The sequence below is a fragment of the Phacochoerus africanus genome, chromosome 2, assembly GCF_016906955.1.
Source record: "Phacochoerus africanus isolate WHEZ1 chromosome 2, ROS_Pafr_v1, whole genome shotgun sequence".
Classification (NCBI taxonomy): domain Eukaryota; kingdom Metazoa; phylum Chordata; class Mammalia; order Artiodactyla; family Suidae; genus Phacochoerus; species Phacochoerus africanus.
The window spans coordinates 132,852,361-132,874,919 of NC_062545.1; the positions used below are offsets into that span (position 1 = coordinate 132,852,361).

At 53.0% G+C, this 22,559-nt stretch overlaps 1 protein-coding gene across 1 annotated transcript; it reads right to left on the minus strand.

Moving 5' to 3' along the window:
* Nucleotides 1-5,440: 5,440 nt before the first annotated feature.
* DISP2 (dispatched RND transporter family member 2) lies at nucleotides 5,441-21,361 on the minus strand. Its single transcript, XM_047766711.1, has 8 exons — nucleotides 21,173-21,361; nucleotides 14,577-14,906; nucleotides 14,263-14,292; nucleotides 13,988-14,111; nucleotides 13,606-13,721; nucleotides 13,294-13,418; nucleotides 12,893-12,990; nucleotides 5,441-11,027 (listed from the first exon to the last, which is right to left on the minus strand). Exons 1-8 carry the CDS (start codon nucleotides 21,283-21,285, stop codon nucleotides 7,761-7,763), a joined length of 4,203 nt encoding a protein of 1,400 aa, XP_047622667.1. The 5' UTR covers nucleotides 21,286-21,361; the 3' UTR covers nucleotides 5,441-7,760.
* Nucleotides 21,362-22,559: the final 1,198 nt, after the last annotated feature.

A 22,559-nucleotide genomic window follows, 5' to 3' on the forward strand; every position in this document is an offset into this window, starting at 1 on the left:
AGGGAACTCCAAGGAAACCTAGTTTGTTTGTTTGTTTATTGCTTTTTAGGGCCGCACCCACTGCATATGGAAGTTCCCAGTCTAGGAGTTAAATTGCAGCTACAGCTGCCCGCCTATGCCACAACCACAGCAATGTTGAACTGTTTCTGCAACTTATACCACAGCTCATGGCAATGCCAGATCCCCAACCCACTGAGTGAGGCCAGGGACTAAACCCTTGTCTTCATGGTTACTAGTCAGGTTTGTTCCTGCTGAGCCACTGCGGGAACTCTCAAAACCTAGTTTAAATTGTAGTGTCAAGGAAGACATCAGAGGTGATGTTTGACTAACAAAGGATGAGGAGGAGTTAATCAGGTGAACAATTGGGGAAGAGGAGAGAAATGTGAAATCTCAAGGTAGGAATGGGCTTTTCCTAGAGGGACTAAAAAAGGTAGGAGAAAAATGTCACCGACAAAGCTGGAGAGATAAGCAGTCAAATGACAGTCTTTGTAGACCAAAGATAACCAGGTTGTAGTTCAAATATAAAGAGATTTTTTTCCTTAAGAGTAATTAGAAGTCTTTGAAGTATTAGAGCAGGAGGGTGCCATTCAATTTATATTTTAAAAAGTTCACTGTGACTACTCCATGGAGAATGGACTGAAGGAGGGCAAGAGTGAAATTAGAGAGTTGGGAGGCTACTGTAATTAATCAAGTGAGAGATGATGGTGGTTTGGCTGAGATGATAGTGGTGGTGGAGATGGAGAGAGGCAGACGCAATTAAGACAGCTTTTGGAAGCAGAATCTCAGGACTCAGTATTAGACTGGATATGGGGGAAGGAGGGGTAAGGAAGAGGGAGAGCTTAAAGATGACTCCCAGGCTTGAATAATTGTGTGGATAGAGTCATTATTTTGTGTTTGGGGGGGTGGGGGCTGAAAATTCAGCTTTGAACATGGTAAATCTGAAATGCCTTTGAGACATTCCAGTGGAGCTGTCAAGCGGGCAGCTGGAAATACAGGCTTTGAGCCCAGAGGAGAGTCTGGGTTGGAGATATACTATTGTGAATTATGAGTATTGGTATTATTTAAAACTATAATATTGGATGAAATCACCAAGGGCAGAAGTACAGAGAGCCTTAGGACCAAGGACAGGAATGGCAGTACTTAGAAACTGCAGTGATAAGAAGGTGCCAGCCAAGAAATCTGATAAAGAGGTGCTGGAGAGGTGAGAAGAACACAGAAAGGGTAGTTCCTAGAAGCTAAGGAGGAGGAAGTGGTAAACTGCTGAAGGGAGTGGTAAACTATTGAAAATAACTGCAAGGGCAAGCAAGATGAGAATTTAAAGAATTTAATTTGGCAACAAAGATGTCATTGGTGTATACAAAATCCTGTAATGAATAAACTCATGCATAAGTTTTCTCTCATACACCCAAAAGTCATTGGTGAGTAAAGGAAGAGGAATTTTGGTGGAGAGGTTGGAGTGGAAGCCACATTGGAACAGGCTGAAAAGTGCAGGAGAGATGAAGAAGCAGCGACGGCAAGTGCAGAAGAGAGTTTGTGGATGTAGTAGAGCAATTGAGCAGTAACTGGAGGTGCATTGTGGGGGTCAAGAAAAGGTTTTCTTTTCTTTCTTTCTTTCTTTTTTTTTTTTTTGCTTTTTAGGGCCGAACCCACGGCATATGGAGGTTCCCAGGCTATGGGTCCAGTTGGAGCTACAGCTGCCAGCCTACACCACAGCTCACAGCAATGCCGGATCCTTAACCCACTGAGTGAGGCCAAGGATAGAACCCGAAACCTCATGGTTCCTAGTTGGATTCGTTTCTGTTGAGCCACGATGAGAACTCCAAGAAAGGGTTTTCTCGAAGATGTAGATAACAGTGGATACATGTGCTAATGGGAATGAGCAGCTGAGAGGAAGAAAAGGATGCTTCAGGAGGAAGATGGCATGATCAAAGGAGCAAAGTCACAAAGGGGCAAGGCAGATGGTACTTAGAGTAGCATCTTCAAACCCTTTTGTTCATGTACCCCTACAAAATATATATTTTAAAAATGTACCCTCTTCAGCGTTCCCACTGTAGTGTAGTGGGTTAAGAATCCACTACAGCAGCTCTGCTCACTGCAGAGGTGCAGGTTCAAGCCACTGGCCTTGTGCAGTGGGTTAAAGGATCCAGTGCAGCTGAAGCTGTGGCCTGGATTCAACCCTTGGCCTGGGAACTTCTATGTGCCACAAGTGTGGCCAGAAAAGAAAGAAAAAAAAATATATATATATGTATATATATTTCCCATCTCTATTTAGCTATGTGAACATATGTAATACAGTTATAATAATGTTTTGCTTTGCTGTCTCAAGGACTTCCTCAAGCATTCTCAAGTCAAGTAGTCTTTTTTTTTTTTTTTTTGGTCTTTTGTCTTTTTAGGGCCTCACTCGGGGCATATGGAGGTTCCCAAGCTACGGGTCAAAATGGAACTGTAGCCACTGGCCTACACCACAGCCACAGCAATGCCAGATCCAAGCCGCATCTTTGACCTACACCACAGCTCACAGCAATGCCCTATCCCAGACCTACTGAGCAAGGCCAGGGATCAAACCTGCATCCTCATGAATACTAGTCAGATTTATTTTCTACTGCGCCAAAATGGGAACTCCACTGCTTCCCTCTCTGTAATAGAAGGGATGGGGAGAGAAGAAGTCAAGAGCTGGGTAGGTAAACTGGGGGCTTGATGTCTTGAAGGTAGGGAAATTTCTTTCTGATGCCTCCAGGTTTATTTCTGAAGAAGACTTTTTTTTTTTTTTTTGTCTACTTAAGGTAGGGGGTGCAAGGAGGTGAAGGGTTTCTGGGTGTTTGAGGAAGGTAGACAAAGTATGAAATGATCGCTGGAAAGAATGGAAAGTAGAAACTAGAATGGAAGCTAGCTGCTAGGTGGGACTGAGGCTGCAGCTGAAGTTGATGGTCATGAATTCAAATCTCACAAAATCAGTCTGCCCAACTCAGCGATTTTATCAATCCTAAAGCTCTTGTATGATGTTCGTGAATTTGGTAAAATGCTGGCCTTTTTCCTATGTTGATGTATAACATGAATAATCACACAGAGGCCTGATGATAATGCTAAGTTTATCAAGGTCCTTCCAGTGCTCTTCAGCACAGGGTGGCTTGGGACAGCCAGCCATTTACATAGCACATAGTGGCTTTCTTTTATTTCTTGTCTTTCCAGTGAACCGAGTTACAATTTTCTTCTCTTAAGCATAAATACCTCCACAGCTTGAGTTGTTGTCATCCCTGTGAACAAGGGTGAGGGCAGAAAGGTTGAGGAAAGTCTGTTTTTCCTGTCCCCAAGCAAGTGGGATCTTGCTGCACGGCATGGGTGCCAGAGAGCTGCCATTGCCCAGGTGTGTTCTCAAAGGCTAAAATGACACCAGCACAGAAGAAAAAAACTCTCCAATTTTTTTTCTTTCCCAATACCACTCACCTGTGTCCCTGTCTTGTCACGCACTGGGAGAAAGTGGAATGCGTTGGAGAAGGCTGAGGGCGTTTGGCTTATAAATCTCTTGTGTGATGTCTCTTTCAGAATCAGGTTCAAGCTGAGATTTGCCTAAATACCATGGTATGGGTATATTGCTGTAAATAGCCAAGATTCTGCCAGACAAATCAATCTCTAATATTGTCACCAAAGTGTCATAGCCAAGGAAGGATGATGGGTTTTTCATAGTAACAAACTATAGCAAGTTATATTTTAATTTTAATTTTTTTTTATTTTTTGCTTTTTAGGGTGGCACCCACAGCATGTGTAAGTTCCCAGGCTAGGGGTCAAATTGGATCTACAGCTGCTGGCCTACACCACAGCCACTGCAACTCGGGATCTGAGCCGCATCTGCGACTTACGCCACAGCTCACAGCCATACCGGATCCTAAACCTACTGAGCAAAGCCAGAGATTGAACCTGCATCCTCATGGATACTAGTTGGGTTCATTACTGCTGAGCCACAATGGAAACTCTGCAAGTTACATTTTTAAAACATATAGTACACATACTCATGCTCTGGGTGTGAGCTCAAATAGGAGAAATGACCTTAAGTCCCAGAGGAATGGAACGAAGTGTCTCTGTGTTGAGAAACCATTTCTTGAATTTTCCAGAGCAAATGTGAATGCTTTGACTGGCTTTCCCCTCCTTCCCAGCACATGTCCAGGGCCATACACTCACTGTAACCACTCATGATGGAATAGATCTGTGGAAACTCAAAGGAAATGGAAAATGCTTCAAATCATGCTTTCCAAAGTTGAGGCTAGAGAGGAGGGTGGGATAGTTCAGTGTTGTGGGATGCCTGATCCAGGCCTCCCTAGATGTGAGGTGAGGCTCTGGATTACTCCTGGGTTCTTGCAGTCCTTTGGGCCCGGTGGCATAAAGAACAAACTCAGTCAGTACATCAGCTGCTCTGGCTCATCTGCCTTCCTGAAGGGTTGTGTGTCCATGGCCTGCAAGAAGGGGGACCCAGAAATCCTTGAAGAGTGCCTCCATTGTGCCCAGATCTCTGATGCCCACCCCTTCATATTCTCTCCAACATTCCAGCCATTGTATTCCAGGCCAAGTTTTGGGTTTTTTGTTTTTGTTTTTGTTTTAAGGGCTGCACCATCAGGTATGGAAGTTCCAGCTAGGGGTCGAATTGGAGCTGCAGCTACCACACTACGCCACAGCCACAGCAATGCCAGACCCTAGCCACATCTTTGACCTACGCCACAGCTTGCAGCAATGGCTGGATCCTTCACCAACTGAGCAAGGCCAGGGATTGGACCCGTGTCCTCATGGATACTAGTCGGGTTTGTTACCGCTGAACCACAACGGGAACTCCCCAGGCTAAGTGTTTTTTTTGTTTGTTTTTTGTTTTTTTGTCTTTTTGCCTTTTCTAGTGCCGCTCCCTCGGCATATGGAGGTTCCCAGGCTAGGGGTCCAATTGGAGCTGTAGCCGCTGGCCTATGCCAGAGCCACAGCAACGCGGGATCAGAGCCACGTCTGCGACCTACACCACAGCTCACAGCAACGCCAGATCCTTAACCCACTGAGCAAGGCCAGGAATCGAACCTGCAACCTCATGGTTCCTAGTCAGATTTGTTAACCACTGCACCACAACGGGAACTCCCCTAGGCTAAGTTTTTGAAGCTCCTGTCCCAGACACCAATGTGTCTGGGACAGGAGCTGCAAGACATGAAAGAGGATGTGGCGAGCAGGTTCTTTGCATCCAGGGCCCAGCTGCCCTCCCACAACACGGGGCAGAAGAGCCATGGGGAGTTGCTGAGAGGCAACTAAGATGCTGGACTCTCGATCGAGTCAAGGCCAGACTTCAGCTCATGCTCAGGAAGGGCTCACCTTTTCCTCCCTCTGGCTGGCGGGCTCAGCTGAGACCAGAACTCTCTCGGCCTGGCTGTGCGATGACAGGATAGAGTGCATGGTACAGAGAGGCCAGGACAGAAAGGCTGAATTCCACTTGGCCATGAAGTGAGATGGTCCCAGTGAAGTTCCACTCACTGCTTCTCCTTCCTGATGTCAGGAGTCAAGTGGGTTTAATGTACTTAACATTCGAAGGAGCCGACCTAACCCCGTCATTCCTTCCCGTGGCATTTTCTCTTCCATAACTCCTCCATCTCACTGGAGTTCCTGCCCCATTTCTCCTGGGCTACTTGGAGTGGGAGGTAGCTCTCAACAACATAGGAAAACAGAACAAAACAGAACAAAAAACATCCCCTGATTTGCCTCCAGCCCTGCCGCAGACTGGCCCCAGAAAAATCTTTCACCTCTCACCCACGAAATGACCTGGATCCGTGGTTTTCACACCACATTCTTTGGAGCTGCCAGGAGCTTCAGGGTTTCCCCAGGGTCCCCTGGGAGGTATAGGAGAGAAGGAGGCTGATTTGGCTCCGTACTCCCCCATCCAGAACCCACCAGTGTCACTGCTTTTTATCTGTTTTATATACTGTTTCCACACAGGGATTCTTTGAAGAAAGGATCCTGAGGCTACAAAGTTTGAAATCTTCTAGAATAACTGATAAGGTCCCTCCCTGACTGAGACACTTGGATGTCTGAAGCACAGCTCAAGCCATTCCTCCTCCAGGAAGCCTTCCTGGTTACCAGTCCTGGGTACTAGAGCTCCAGCAATACTCAGGGTAACAGGCATATGGCCTTCAGTGCATGCTGCATGGTGCCATCAGTGACCCATGGATGCCTGTGTGTACACATGAACTGTTTCCTCAGCTAGAGGGCGAGCTCTGAGGGCAGAGTTTCGATAATCCCTCCACATTCCTGTCCCCTTGCAGTGCCATAGGTGTTTAGTAAACTTGCCAATGCTCCAGGTGTCATGAGCTCTCACATGGGACAAAACGTCCAGAGAGACCCTTTGCTTTGGGGAGGGGGCGTCCGCCTGTAGTCTGAGTGCCCCCAAGAGACTTGTCCTTAGGAAGTTGGGGCCCTGACTTGTAAAACAGCTTTAAACTTATTCCTAAAGAGGGCAGGCCTGAGTTCCTGCCTTCACTGAACTCTGCTCAACCTCTGCTGCCCTCAGTGCCTCCACTGGCAGGGGCTCTCCACATACTATGGGCATGGAAGAGTGCCTCTGCCCCTGCCCCTGACCTGGGGAATCAGGTCACTCGGGATGCCTCATGGCTGGAGCGGGAAGGGAAGCACAGGGGAGATTCAGAGGAACTCCAGCCTTGCTCAGAGTTTAGCTCATTCTGGAGATGGAGGCTTAAGGTGGAGACAGGGGAGTTTACTCAAAAAACACCTGCAAGCAGGTTGCTAGAGGGTGTCAGAGGTGAAAGATCAGGGCAGGTAAGAAGGAGGTGCATGGAAGTTGCGGTGGAGTGAGTCAGGAAATCTTGCTCTGCCACTTACTAGCTGTGTGACTTGGTGTAAATCACTTAACCTTATTTAGTCTCAATACCTTTGCCTGTAAATTGGAAGCAAAAGGACCTGACCAACTGTGGGCTACCACATATGGAAGTGGTGAGATTCCTAGGAAGCGATGGGTGTGGAAGTGTTCTGCAAACTAAAAGATGCAGGATGCAAGGGATTCTTAATGGGGAGAGGACCTGTCCCATCTGTGCCAGAGCAGCTTCCCATGAGGGACCACCCAGCGATTTAGGGATGCTCTGAGGCTGACTATTCATCCTCTTCCTGCTTCATTCCCAGCAGCCATTTCTCTGCCTGGCCTTGACAAATTTCTGGTCTAATGGGGGTATGTGAGGTGGGCAGGCAGTTCAGGACAGATGCTCCAGCCCAACTCTGGCCCAGAGAAGCCTCTCACAGAGAAGTCCTGATAAAGAGCCCCTGAAGGTGTGAGGCCCAAGAGGCTGCTGAGGTTTCTCAGGGCTCTTTTGGTTGGTGAGGTGTTCCGGCAGGATCCCAAGGACTGGGTCCCTTAGTCCCACTGAATCTTGCTGCTTGGCAGGGGGGCCAGGTCAGCCTCCCCTGATACATACAGCTACACACCTGGCCTTCCCCCTTCCAGAGGTGGGGTGCCTAGGTTGGCACCATGTGGGCAGACGAGCCCTCAGCAGGTCACAAGGAGAACTTGGCCTTTCACTCCAAAGACACCCCCCTCCCCGACTGAATCCTCCAGATGTGGGGAGTAAGCAGCAGCCCAAGGCTGGAACATCTGGTAGGGTTTAAAATCCACAGCTGGAGGGTAAGACCTCTCCATGAGGACGTGGGGAAACATCATTAGGCTCCAGCCTGGTGCTGGCCCTGCCTGCTCATCCCTGACAGGCTCTGCGCCCCAGGCACTCCCTGGGCCTCCCTCAGCTACTGTAGCCTGAAGTGTGGGTGCTGGGTCTGCGCAGCCAAACGTCTGGCAGATCTGGCTGGCTGTTGGGCAACACCACAGGGCTGCTGTCTCCTGGTCCCCCACGGCCCTTCCAGGATGAGCTGCTCTGGTGGGATGCAGGCAGTGATGGGTCGTAAGCAGACTCCCTCAGCGCCAGCCACAGGGTGTCCCGCTTCCCGTTCAGCTGGCCCCGCTCAGGTACTGTCTGCTCAGTTTCGTCCAGGTCCTCCGGGGAGGCACTCACAGAACCCGGCACACGGGCACTGGGCTCAGAGGTGCTGAGGCAGGTCTCATCGGAAACGCTGAGCCCTTCCAGGGTGCTGGCTGAGGAGCAGAGGCAATCAGGAGGCTCCACTACCTGGGGCTGGGGCTTGGGGGAGTGGGCTGGTGCTTCTGGTGAGGCCTGCAGGGGCTCAGCCTTCTGCCCTTGTGAGTCTGGCCTGGCCCGGCTTTGGGGACCAGGGTCAGCCTGCTTATAGGGGGAGGAGGTCTGCAGGGCTGGGCACTGGCTGAAGACCACCTGGTGGTCCAGGAACAGCTCCCGTGGGGAGGCGGGGGCTGGCGGGGGCCGGGAGCAGCAAGGGCCATCATGCAGCTGCAGATCCTCAGAGAGCACTGAGGGCCGGTGAGAAAGCTTGCTGGTGGCTGTACTGGTGTCAAAGCTGGGGCTCCGGCGTCGTGCCAGGGGCTGTAACTCGTACTGCTCTGAACAGGACCCGGGCGCTCCTCCTACTGGTCCTGGTCGTGGGCGGCCTGCCTTCTCCCCACCAGGCTCCCCAGTTCCAGCGTCCCATGGCAGGTGGGCACAAGGCCAGAGGATCTGCCCACAGTTCTTCTCTGGTCCAAAGAAACAGCAGAGAGATTGAAAGAAGAAGCTGGCAAAGCCGCAGCTGACGCACTTTACCATCATGAGGACAATGCCCAGCTTGCGATAGAGCAGCACTGTGGCAGGCAGCATAAGCACACCAGCCGCGAACAGGGCGGCAGCTCCCACTGCCGTGGCGCAGCTGGTCTGGCGCAGAGAGAAGGCTACACGGCTCAGGCGGTCAGGATGGGGGCACAGGTGATAGGAGATGCAGTAGTTGACAGTGAAGTCTACTGAGAGGCCCACAGAGGCAGAAAGAAAGAGGGCCTCAGCAGTGTTGAGCTGCCACTCGAGCAGAACCAGGAGTCCCACAGTGAGCAGCACGGTGCCAGCCACAGCCGCCACAGAGAACAAGCTGAGCGGAACATTCCAGGTGCCCAGTAGCAGTGTGGCAAAGGCCAGGGCTAGGGCCAGGCCCAGCACCACAGCAGGCTCCGTGCTCAGGCTGTGCTGCAAGCTGTACAGCTCCAGACGGCTGGTGAACCAACCCCGGCGGAGGCCTGGAGGTGCCCTGCCCAGCTCGGCTGCCAGCCAGTGGCTGACCTCAGTGTAGAAGTGGTGGGCTTGGCTGTAGTCTGGATTATACTGGAAGTTGGTCTGGAACTGCAGGACCATAGCCACTAGGCCACCCTGGGTATTGTAGCGGGGCCCTAGGTCCCGGGTGCTCTCCGGGCCTTGCTCCAGAGCCATAATCTTGAGGCAGTGCAGGAAAAGCTGGGGGGCCCAGGGGAAGCCTGAGTGGCCACAGCAGAGGCCTGGCCCCAGGCGGGCACAACCGGGGCTCTCCATCCAGCGCTGGAGGGCCTCCACAAAGCACAGTGTGGGCCAGCCCTCCGGCTGGGTCCCAAAGAAGCTCTGATTCCGAGCTCTGTGGCAGAGGGCCAGCAGCCAACGCTGGGCCTCAGGACTACTGGCCGAGAAGGCAGGGTCACTCACCAGCGAACTGTTGCTGCGAGGGTCCAGGGGGTCACCAGTGTCCACGGGCAGGATGCCCCACACCAAAACCACGGGCATGTGGCCGCCCTCGCCTTGAGACAGCCGCTCGAACAAGAACTGCTGGCGGTACTCAGCGTCGAAGCGCTCGAAAGGGTGGCTGGGCCGGAAGACCTGGCCGCGGAGCGGCGGCAGCGTGGGCAGCCGCAGACGGGGGCTGACACCGGCGATGTAAGCGCCCCCAGCCGCCAGCGCGGCGAACCAGCAGATCCAGATGTAGCGGAACTTGATGACGCCACAGGGCAGGAGGCGCTGGAAGAGCAGGCGGGAGGTGCTGGCGGCCGCCCTCCGGAGGCCGCGGAGCCGCCGGTGCAGCGCCAGGGCCAGTCGCCGCGGCGCGCTGCCGACCCATGGACCCCGCGCCCGGGATGCACAGCTGCGCGCCAGATAGCGCTCGTGGATCACGGCGGAGGAGGGCAGCCAGGCCAGCGTGAGCGCCAGGTGCGCCAGCACGGCCGTGCCCATGTAGAGCGCGAAGCAGCGCACGGCCGGGAGACGGCTCAAGTAGCTGGCGTAGAAGGCTGCACCTGTGGTGAGGCCTGAGACCAGCAGCAGGTAGCCGAAGTGGTGCATGGTGCGGCCCACGCGCTGCGCCAGGCCGCTAGCGGGCAGCTGGTTCTTACTGAGGCACCACAGGTCGAAGAAGATGAGGGTGTGGTTGGCACAGACGCTGCTGAGCAGGACGAGGGCCGCCAGATTGACGAAGGGGAAGTAGGCCATTCGGAAGGCCACTCGGTAAAGAAAAAAGGCAACCATCAGGGAGCCCAACACCCCTAGCAGCACCATGAGTGTGAGGAAGAGGGAGCGCAGGTAGAGGGCGATGCTGAGGAAGATGGCAACCAGGGCCAGCAAGGGGTACACTGTATCCTGGGCCAGGTAGTGCAGCAGCAACTCCTGCTTGAGGCCCAGGTCCATGCCAGTGATGGATGTGTAGTTGTCAGAGAGCCTCCAGGGGGAAGCTAGGCGATCCAGGTAGATGCCCATCATGGAAGCACCCTTAAGGGTGGGCAGGAAGAGCAGGCTGTACTTGAGGGAGGGTACCTGGTAGTCAGCAGTCTGAGGACTCAGAAAGTCCCTGTCCAGCAGGAAGTGCAGGAGTTGGTAGACAGCACTGCTCTGGGAGCACTTGGTGGGAATCTGAGCACAGCGTGGGGGCTTGTCCTTCCCGGGTCCTAGACAGGAGGGCACCAGGGCACCGCGGTGGTAGTAGAGGGCACAGGCCCGCAGCAGGGCCAGTGTGCGGGCTGTGTCAGCTTGAGTGGTATCCAGGCAGGAGGAGCGGTTGGAGAGCACGGCCACATAATTGCCCAGAGACCAGCTGGGGCAGCACTCGTTCACTGCTGTACGCTGGCACAGAGTCCCAAAGTGGGTATGGGAGCGAATCTGGAGGGCACACACAGTGGAAGAGAGCTCAGGGGAAGTGCAGGGGCCTAGATTTCCCCACCGCTATCCAAGGCCCTCTCAGCTCCTTTCAGGCTGCGGGGCAGAGGCAGAGAGTCATCTTGACTGCCCAGCAAAACCTGACTGGTCAGGCCCAGGTCCAGCAGCTACATCTGGACTCCATCAAAGAGGAGCATCAGGAATGCTGCCTGAGGCCTCAGCCTGAGAAGTCTTACCCTAAGGACCCCAGCAGGTCACACCCCCCAAACTCTGCACTGCCTGAGTCAGGAGTAGGTATGGAAGTGGCAGCCACAGATGCAAGTGTCCAGGAACCAGAAGCAAACATTGGGAAAAGGGGAGGTCAAAACATTCCAGGATCAGGGTCACTGCCACTAGCCCCCTACCCCCATCCACATTCTGAGGGACAGGGTTTCAGACCTCATGCCTGTTTTTATCCCTTCCACCCTGCTCTTGCCATCACAACAGGTGGTGTAAGTTACAGAGAATGCCGGCCTGGGAATCAGAGGCCCCGTACTGCTGTCAACTGGCTGTATAGCAGTGGGCCTGAGATCATGTTGACAATAGTAACATTTATTGAGGGATTACAACTGTCAGTCAGTATGCCATATTTTTACAAACTCTGTCTTGTTTCATCATCACAACATCCCTGTGACGAAAATACCATTATTATTCTCATTTCATAGATACAAAGACTGAGGCACTAAGAGGTTAAGAAATGAGCCCGAAGTCACACAGCTAAGGCTTTGAATTCTGGCATCTAACTACAGGACACATGCTGTTTTTTAAATTTTTATTTTTGGCTGCCCTGCAGCATATGGAGTTCTCTGGCCAGGGATCAGATCTGAGCCACAGTTGTGACCTACAATGCCACCAGATCCTTTAACCTACTGTATGAGGCCAGGGATCAACCCTGCATCCTGGCACCACAGGGGGAACACCTAGAGCACATGATCTTTTTTTTTTTTGCCATTTCTAGGGCCTCTCCCGTGGCATATGGAGGTTCCCAGGCTAGGGGTTTAATCGGAGCTGTAGCTGCTAGCCTATGCCAGAGCCACAGCAATGCAGGATCTGAGCTGTGTCGACAACCTACACCACAGCTCACGGCAATGCTGGATCCTTAACCCACTGAACAAGGCCAGGGATCAAACCTGCAACCTCATGGTTCCTAGTTGGATTCGTTAACCACTGTACCATGACGGGAACTCCTAGAGCACATAATCTTAATCAATGTCTTTTGGTACTTGAAATACTCCTGTGTGGAAGTGAGCGGCTTCAGTTACTCAGTGGTATTCATACTGTTTTTAGTAGCAAACCTTTCTTCACATGTTATGGTACATGGTTCTCCAGTTAGCACGAGTGGATTGACACTGCTTGGGTTGATGAAGGTTTGGGCCTTGGGCTGGGGCCTCCTCTATAGCTCCTGAGGCTCCTTTTTAGGACCTTTTGAAAATCTTCAGGGTCTGCAGGGTCTGTCTTCCAGCACCTGTGTCTTGGCTCTTTTTGAAAACAGCTGACTCTTCTCTCCCCACCCCAAACCAAAGCCTCTCAGCAGGGTTGCAGTAGGGGTTGAATTGGAGCTGTAGCTGCCAGCCTATACCACAGCTCACGGCAGCACCAGATCCTTAACCCACTGAGTGGGGCCAGGGATCAAACCCAAGTCCTCATGGATACTAGTCAGGTTCGTTAACCACTGAGCCACAACGGGAACTCCAGGGTTGCAATACTTTTTAAAGCAAGGAGTGCTCCTCCCCAGTCCAGCCTGGCAGTTCTGGCTCAACTTATGATCAGGTAGGTCCCTGGTATCCCTGGTTCCCTCCCAGCCTCTGGCACCTCCCCATCCAGCTCACCTGATCCTTTTCTATGCGACACATGGAATGGATGGCGTGCAGGTTCCACAGGCTGCCCGCTGAGGTGGACATGAACACCAGCTGTGCGTAGCTCTTCTCTGCAACACATCACCCAGAGCTCAGCCTTTTGGCCCCAGGTCCTGGGCCCACTAAAGGGAAGATGCTTACCCAGGGCCATATGAGGCTCAGATTCACAGGAGTCTGAAACTTGTGCTGTGGCTGCCTGATCCTGGCCCTTCATCCTTCCCCTGTGCCCCACCCCCACCCAGCTTGCCTCTGATTGGCTGAGCACCTGAAACCTGTCTCATCTTCCCAGCTGTTCTCTGGGGCCCTCCTGATCTAGTAGGGGACAAGGAAGAGAACCACCACTAAAGCTATGAACTTGTCAGGCTGCAGCTTACCAGGGGGGCCACAGAAGAAGCTCTCCTGCCTGTGGTCCAGGGGCTCCACCATCCTTCGAGGCCGGAGCATGCTCTCCTGGGCACTGCTCCAGGGAGCAGGACTCAGAGTGGTGTGGGGGTTTGAGCTGAGGTAGAGAGAAGATGTATGCCAGGCACCATCGAGGGGCTGGGGCGGGGTGGGGATGCTCAGAGGAGGCCAGACACCACTGCCCAGGGGCCCCAGCAAGGCCCTCTGACTTGCCTTTGGCTCCTCTCTGGAGACCTCATTCTTTCCCCTGTTCCCGTAAGAGTGGAAAGATGGGAACCTATTACCTGTTCAGCTCTAGGTCTGGGGAAAGAGAAAGCAGCTTCCTGGGGCCTGTCAGGGCCTGCAATGCTCTCCAGACCACTAGCTTGCGCCCAATGTCCGTGTCGCGAGGCTCAAAGCCCTGCAGGGGAGGAGGGAAGAGAAGATCAGGCAGGAGGGGAAGTTCTCCTTCTCCCTTCTTGGCTCTGCCTCTTTGGGTCCCTGGAGCAGAGAGGGCCTGGCCTGGACTGGTGGACATAAGTATTACCTCTATACCACCTCCCCAACTCTCTCTCTGGAGAACCCGCCATTGCCACTCCACTCCCAGCTGGGCCACTCCAACTTTCTGCCCTGGATGAGCTGAGCTGACCAGAATGGGGGTCCCTGTCCCTCCCCTTGGCCCCTCACCAGCAAGGGCTTGGAGAAATCGGGTAGCTGGCCTCCCAGCAGTCCAGCGAGGGTGCAGAGGAGGATCACAGCCAGGCACAGCAGCAGCACAGCCCCTGGCCACTCAGCAATCAGCTGGGAATAGCTGGGAAAGAGGAAGAGAGCCCACATGATTTGATGTTGGGTGTGGTAGCAGGAGGGGGTGGGTGAGCTTAGAAGCCACCAAGAGTAAATGGTGGGGCTAAACTGAGCACTGGCCTGGTCACCCTAGGGATCCAGAGAAGGCCCAGGCCTACCTCTTTGGCATCCGGAAGGCCCGTTCCTGCCTATGGAAGAGAAGAAAAGACACTTGCTCACCAGAGTCCTCTTGCAGGGTGGGAGGTTGCGGTAGGGGTAGAGGATAGAGGAAGATGGCATTACCCCTTTTAGGCCTTCCCACTCCCAAGCTCCCTTCCTTCATCTTCCATCTAGGCTTCTTCCTCCATCAGAGGCAGTGGGCATCCTGGCTGCCTCCTCGTGAAGAAGTCCAGAGCCTGGGGTGAGTCAGCCCCACTTTCAAGCCCTGCTCCACCTACCAGGGTAGCTGGCAGGCTGCTGGACATCTCCTTACCTGACGCTGACCACATGGTGCTGCACAGATGGTGGCTTCCAAGCCCCATCCTGCTGCGAGGGGGCTGGGGAAGGGCTGAGGCTGGAGCCATGGGAGCACAGTGCTGCCCGATCCCCAAGCCCTGGCAGGGAGCTGCCACCCCGGTATTCCTGTGGTGCCCGTGGATAGGTGAGATGGGCAGGGGCCAAGGGGCTGGAAGGGCCCACAGGCTGGAGGGTGGAAGTTGCTGGTGGGGGTCCTGAAGAACTGGAAGGATCCTCCAGGGGGCAGCTGTGGAGGGAGCAGCTTCTTTCTGGGCTTGCTTCGGGGGCCACAGCCTTGCTCTGGGACCTGCAGAGAGAGGAGGCACAGAAAATGTGGATGGGAGATAGCATTGCTCCGTAAGCTGAGCTGAGGAGATGGGGCTTGGGTTGTTCTGTTACTAGTCCAGGGGAGAAACTGGGAAGGTAGGGCTCTGGGTCTCCCCTGCCTAGTTCTTGGGGTTCATTGTCTCAATCAATCATCTGTCCCTGCACCCAAAAACATTCTTTTTTTCTTTTTTGGTCTTTTTAGGGCTGCACCTGAGGCTTATAGAAGTTCCCAGGCTAGGGGCTGAATCAGAGCTGCAGCTACTGGCCTACACCACCGCCATAGCAACTCGGGATCCGAGCCACATCTGTGACCTACACCATAGCTCAAAGCATCGCCAGATCCTTAACCCACTGAGCAGAGCCAGGGATCGAACACTCGTCATCATGGATACCAGTTGTATTCATTACTACTGAGCCACGATGGGAACACCCCACCCCCCAAACACATTCTATGATCTTATTTACTCCTTTAAAAACCCTGCAGAGGAAGTACTTTCCTTCTTTTACAGATTTGAAACCTGAGGTTCAGTGAGCCCTGAAGAGCTGGGCCTTGAACCTGGTTCTGACTTGCAGCCCTGTGCTATTTCTGCTGTAACTATCTCTTCATCCTCTTGTCAGATGTTTATTGAGCACCTGCTGCACTTTTGTTCCCACCTTAGAGCCTTTGAATGTTCTCGTCCTGCTGCTTGGGATGCTCCTCCCCAGATGATTGCACAGCTCACACCATTACCTTCTTAGAGACATCCTTCCTGACTAAACAATCACCCATCAGCTCCCTGTCCCCCTACCTGCTTTATATTTCTTCCTAGCATTTGTCACAACCGGACACTATATTATATATTGTCATGTTCACTGCCTGTCTCTCCTATGGAAGGTGAGCTTTGGGAGAGCAGGACCTGATGCATTTGTTAATCTGTCTGGCCTCAGTGCACAGAGGGTGCCCAAGAGATTTTTGTTGAATTAATGCTGAGTGAGGGACAGGCTGCTAATAGTGGTGCTGGGCTGAATAAGCCAGTTGAGTTCTGTGAAAGAGGAAGTCACAGAGGGCTGAAGGGGCCAGAGGAGGGCCCAACAGGGGTGGGGGCATCAGGAAAAGTTTGGCAGCGGCAGTTACTGCCTTTCCACCAAACCTAGGCCTTGGGGCAGAAGGTTTGCTCTGAAAGGGTGTGCATGGTTGGGAGAGGGAGTTGGAACCTCTCCCCAGCAAGGAACTTGCCGGGCAGAAGTCAACCATAGTTACATACCCTCCTTGCTTCCTTCTTTTCTTTTCTTTTTTTTGGGGGGGGCACTCCTGCAGCATATGGAGGTTCCCACACTAGGGGTGGAATCGGAGCTACAGCTGCTGGCCTCCACCACAGCCACAGCAACTTGGGGTCCGAGCCACATCTGCAACCTACACCACAGCTCACAACAACACCAGATCCTTAACCCACTGAGCGAGGCCAGGGATCGAACCCAAAACCTCATGGATACTAGTTGGGTTTGTTACCGCTGAGCCACAACAGGAACGCCGATTCCTCTTTCCAAATTACTCATGAGGGCAGCACTCTGTGCATGGACCCAGCCCCACTCCTTGGGTGTAGGGGGAGGTGGAGTCCCACCTTAGTGCAGGACTGCCAGACCTAGGATGGAACAGAGCGCCTGAGGGCCATGGGGGGTTTCCCAGAGGGTGCTGGGCCGGCCAGCGAGTCTCCTCCCCTCCCCCATCTGCCTGGCTCACCTGGCCTACCAGAACTTGCATAGCTCCCTTGGGAGAGCTGGGTCTATGCCGAGCCAACCCTGGCTTCCAGTCTTGCCTGCTGGACTGCTGAAGGGGCCGTGGGCCAGAGTCCTGGCTGTGGTGGCAAGTGCACATTGCCCACAGAGGCTGGGTTCTGCCCAGAGACCAAGTAGAGGAACTGGAAAAAATGGGCAAGCTCTTCCTCTCCTCCCGGAAGGCTGGATGGCAGACAGTTTCAGGGGTGGTGGTGGTGGGGTAATATGGGGGGGGCAGGAGATAACCTCCATGCTGAGACAAAAATGGGGGAGCAGATGTTCCCCCTATGGGCAGTGGGTTAAGAAGCCTCCTGCAGAGGCTCAGGTCTCCTCTGAGGTGCGTGTTTGATCCTTGGCTCTGCTCAGTGGGTCAAAGGATCCTGCATTGCCACAGCTGTGCTGTAGATCCCAGCTGTGGCTCGGATTCAGTCTCTGGCCTGGGAACTTCCATATACTGCAGGTGTGGCCACAAAATTTTTTTTTTTTAAATGGGGGAGCAGTGGAGGCAGGATCCTGGCTCCATCATTCTTTAGCCCTGGGGCTTTGGGAAAGAACACACACTTCTTGGAGCATTGGCATCCTTGTCTATTGAGCAAGGGTATGATAATGTCCTCCCCTCAGGTGTAGTACAGAAATTAACTGAGGTAACATTAGTGAGGTGCCTGGCAGGGGGAAGCCATTTGCTTTCCTGCCTCTTCCTACACTTAGGGCTGCAGGGAGCATGGTGTTTAAGTATATTTATACTTATAATTTGACCTCTTTAGGCACCTCAGCTAACATATCCCCATTTGAGAACTTCTCACACCTTGGGACTCACACTACATATATAAGTACTTTACTTTTCGTTACCCAAAAGCTGCATTGAAATTTGTCTCATGATTTAAATCACTGCATTAAAAAAAAAAAAAAAAAGACAACTGAACATTTAGAAAAATAAGAATTTGATTATAGTTGTTCTCAAACAAGACCTCAGGTGACCCCATAAAATTAATAACACAGGGAGTTCACGTCGTGGCGCAGTGGTTAACGAATCCGACTAGGAACCATGAGGTTGCGGGTTCGATCCCTGCCCTTGCTCAGTGGGTTAAGGATCCGGCGTTGCCGTGTGCTGTGGTGTAGGTCGCAGATGTGGCTCTGATCCCGCGTTGCTGTGGCTCTGGCGTAGGCCGGTGGCTACAGCTCTGATTAGATCCCTAGCCTGGGAACCTCCATATGCCGTGGGAGCGGCCCAAGAAATGCCAAAAAATAAAAATAAAAAAATAAAAAAATAACAGCACAGCAACCAGTGTCCTGGCAGATAAAAGACCTTACAGGCCCATCCCCATAGGCCAAAGAGAAGCTGGACAAATGATCTGAGTTTGTGTGTATAAGTGTGGTCATCTACTTCTTTGAGATTTTTTTATTCCGCAGGTCTTTTTTGAGCACTTGACACATGCTGGGTACTGTGCTTGGTTTGGGTTGGATCTTGAAGGCATGAATGTGACCCACTAGTCTAGGTCTCCCTCTTTAGAGTGGGACTGCCTTCCAGAGTCAGGAGGTTGGGGCAGCCAGGGTGCTTATTTCAGCCACCCACAGCCTTAGAGCACTCAGTGAGAAGTGAGGCCAGTGAGCCAGGCCCCCATTTGGAGTATCAGTTTCTTTTTGTTTTTTGTCTTTTTAGGGCCTTGCCCTCGGCATGTGGAGGTTCCCAGGCTAGGGGTCTAATAAGAGCTACAACTGCCAGCCTATGCCACAGCCACAGCAATGCCGGGTCCAAGCTTCATCTGCAACCTATACTACAGCTCATGGCAATGCTGGATCCTTAACCTACTGAATGAGGCCAGGGATTGAACCTGCATCCTCATGGTTACTAGTCAGATTCCTTTCCGCTGAGCCACAACAGGAAATCCATAGGTTTCTTTTTCATTAAGGGAAGCCAGCATTCCAGGGAGTGCTACAGAGAACAGGAGCACTCTTCCTTAACCAGTCTACCAAATCTCATAAGCCCCCCTCTTCTTTAGCTGACTCCTGTTCAAGGGGATTCCAGCCTCCACCACCAGTTTGCTTCTACTGGGGTCTCCCTAGTCCCAGCCTCTTCCTTTCAATCCCTTCTACCCCTCTCCAGGGTCCTAGGATCTTACTCCTCTTGACTGTGTCCATCATTGAGAATGTGGCAGAATTTGAAACATTCTGACTGTTGTAGAACCGAGTCTTTATCTTAGCCCTCCCAAGAAGAGCCAAACTTTTCTCAGAATAAAAGCTTTCTGTGCCAGCCCCTGCTGCCCTCTCTTCTCAGGAGATCTAGTAATTATAGGAGTTAAGCACCCTAGGCCTTGCCTCCCCAGGGAGCTTTCATTCTCACTCTCTCAGTTCCTTGGCTCTGACTGGGATGAGCAATTTCCTGGGCTGCCTGCCTGGGCCCACTGGTCTATAAGCCAAGTGACTAGGGCACATAGGTAGGGGAATGGAAAGTGATGACACAGGTCTCCTCAAAGGCCAAAGTCACAGCAGTCAGGGCCTGGCTAATAGTGCCCCAGACACAGAACCCTCAACTTGGGAGCCCCATAAAAGGCAAATGTACATGTGTATTAACCATGCCCCCAAGCCCCAGATACATAGCCATATGGACATCTGTATGATCCCTCAGAGTGGCCAGGACAAGTGGGGAGCTGTTCACACCACTAGGAAAATAAAATGGTAATTTGAAAAACACAAAGAACTTTCTTTCTTTCTTTCTTTCTTTCTTTCTTTCTTTCTTTCTTTCTTTCTTTCTTTCTTTCTTTCTTTTTCCTTCTTTCTTTCTTTTTTGTCTTTTGTCTTTTTAGGGCCTCACCTGCGGCATATGGAGGTTCCCAGGCTAGGGGTCGAATTGGAGCTGTAGCTGCCAGCCTACACCACAGCTACAGATCCGAGCCGCATCTGCAGCCTACACCACAGCTCACGGCAATGCCAGATCCTTAAACCCACTGAGCAAGACCAGGGATGGAACCTGCATTCTCATGGATACTAGTCAGGTTTTAACCACGGAGCCATGATGGGAACTCCAAGAATGAACTATTTCAAATTGCCCCGTAGTCAATGCATTAATAAAGAAATGTGTGTGTGTGTGCTGTCTTATTCCTCCCCCAGAGTTCCACTTAGTTCAGCAGAAATATATTTGTTGTTTTTAATTGAAACGAGTCTCTTTGCCTGATTTGTCCAGAGTCTCTGGGGAAGTGCAGTGAGGGGTCAGAGGTCTCAGAGATTTGCTAGAAGAGAGCAGTGCTTCTTACACTCAAGTATTGACCCCCATGTGCAGGGAAAGTGAGACCAAAGAGGGCTGATCCTTGGCAAAATATTCAAGGCAGAAAATGATTCTCCAGCCCCTTCTAGGGATGCTTCTGACCCCTACCCTGCTCTGTCGCTGTCCCTGCTTTGCCCACTCTTGGCTCTTTAGTCAGGCCATAGTCCTAGGCAGCCCTCTGGTCTATGGAACACATTCATCCTGTGCTTTACCCACTGAAGAAAGTTCTATGTCTTTCAGACCAAAAGGTAGCTAAATCTACCCAGGTTGATGTGCTAACAGTAGAGAAAATAAAACATTTCTCCCCACTTGAGGGGCCTCCTCTTCACTCTGAGGTACAGAATGTACATTTTAACTGGGGAAATCCACCTCTGCTTTTGCCCCCAAAGAATGCTTCTTATTTCAGGCCATGCAGAAGAGAGAAGCAGTGTCATGTTAGGGGAGGGATTTTGGAGGAGGCAGACCAAGCAGGGCACAGAAATTGCGCCATATTGCTACCTGGCTGGGCTGTTCCCTCACACATATGGTGGAGAAAGGCACCAAGGTCTGGGATCTCAATGAAAGGTCTTCCTTCTGTCCCGCCAGCCAGCCTGGTGCTCCTTCAGGGACTGTACCGACCTCCACCTGAGCCTCAGAGCCTGGCCACCCAGCGCCTCCAAAGAGTGCAGGTGGCTGCCACACGTGCGCCGCTGGCCATGCCGGGCAGACTGGAGACTGACAGTAAGGGACAAAGACAGACCCTAGCTTGGCGACCGGGTGTCTGCCCTCCCCCCAGGACACACACCTTGGCGAGCCTTCCGTCTGCAATACACCAGCACCCTGGAGAATACTGACACGCTAGAACCCGGACTGAGGTTGCTGGAGGCTTGGGGCTTACTGAGAAGACGCGGGGGCAGGGCCTAGAGGGAGGTGTTCTGGAGGCAGCAGGGGCGGGGAACTCAGGGCCTTAGAGGTAAGGTAGGAACTGTGGGTGGGGCAGGTCCAGGGGCGGGGGCGGGGGCGGGGGTGTGAGAGCGAAGGGGGCTGACCGTAAGGGGTACCTGAGAGAGAGAAAATTGACCTAGCGGAACGAGGGCGTGGCCAAGAGGGCCGAAAGTCTGAAGGCACCAGAAGGGGCTCTAAGAGGGGCTGGGGAATGAATGGGGCGACATATGGCGGCTACTGGGGATACCTGGGGCGGGGATCTAGGAAAGTCTGCGAGCTGGGTCTGTGGAACAGTCCGCCCCTACCTGTCCGGGGAGCTGCCGTCTGGGCCCAAAGGCTCCCCCTCGGGCCGCTGCTCCCCTTCCGGACCCGGGCCAGGAGCCGGATCGCAGCTGCTGCTGCCGCCACCACCTTCCATGCCCGTGGGCGGCGCCGCTGTCCGGGCCCTGGTGCTGAAGCGACCACGGCGGCGGCGGCGGCGGCGGCGGCGGCGGGCTCCGGCGCATGCGTGCAAGCCAAGCGGGCCGATCGCTGGGCGTGGACGACGAGGATCCCAGCCAATGCACGCGGTACTGGGGGGCGGGGACAGAGGCTTCCCGCCGCACCCCTGCCCAGCGCTGGAGGCTTGTTGTCTTTAAGACCCCATGACTGGTGTTGTGCGCCCCTCTACCCGGGCCAGATCTGAGAGTTGCCTTTGGGGATCTGGCACCGGGCTGTAGTTAGCACACCGGCCTTTCCTGGGGGGCATCGGTTTTCCCGTGAGGGACCAGGAAGAGCGACCCCAAGCACCATGTAGAGAGCCTTATTGACTTGTAACGCAGACTCTTCCAGCTTTGAAAGAGGGAGAAGCTCCAGGCCGGCACTGCACTGCTCAGGACGCCAAGGGATTGAGAGAGGTTGGGCTACTTTTAGTCCCACATTTCTCTCGGCTCCGCTCCACGCCCCCAACCCCACTCCCGCACCTTCCTCTCCAGCGGTGCTAGACATCTGCTCAAGTTGGGTCTTGATGTTGTTCTGGACCTGGGCCTGCGCGCCTTAGACGAGGAGCCTCGATTCTGCTATTGAAGTGGAGTGTGGTGGGGGAGGAGAAGAGAGACACTTAGAGAATCTCCAGCTCCTTTTCTTATAACCACCCCTCTTCAGCCTGGAAGGTACCCAACAGCGTCTCACTTGCGGGAACTTGCTGCCTCCCCCGTCAGGCAGTGACTGTGAGAGAGAGGAGGTGTGATGAGTAGTGGACAGGCCTGGCTAGAGGGCTGTGGTAGCACTAGATTAGATTTGGGCAGTGTGAAAAGCCTGGGAGTTGCAGAGTGGAGAGGATCCTAGATGTGATTTGGGCAAGCAGAAGGGTTTTCATACCAGGCATGCTGTCTCTGTGTGGGAGGTGCTTTGGTTGAAGAATGTGGCTGGGGGGAGAGTTAGAACCCAGAGATGCTTCGACTATGGGTATCCCTAAACTGTGTGCAAATACCACTCTATGCAAGGCATAGACCAGTAGGTGATGAGGGTGGGAGAGTCTAGAAGTGCAGAAGTGTTGACCCAGCCCTGAGTAGTTTGTTCTGGCTGAAGAGATAAAAAGCCAGCCAGTTAATTGGTGCCAATTGGGTAGGCTGTGTTTGGGCCCATGTGATGGCTGATAAAAGCTTCAGAAAAGAGGGCAGTGTGCACAGAAAGGACTTCTTACTCTAACAG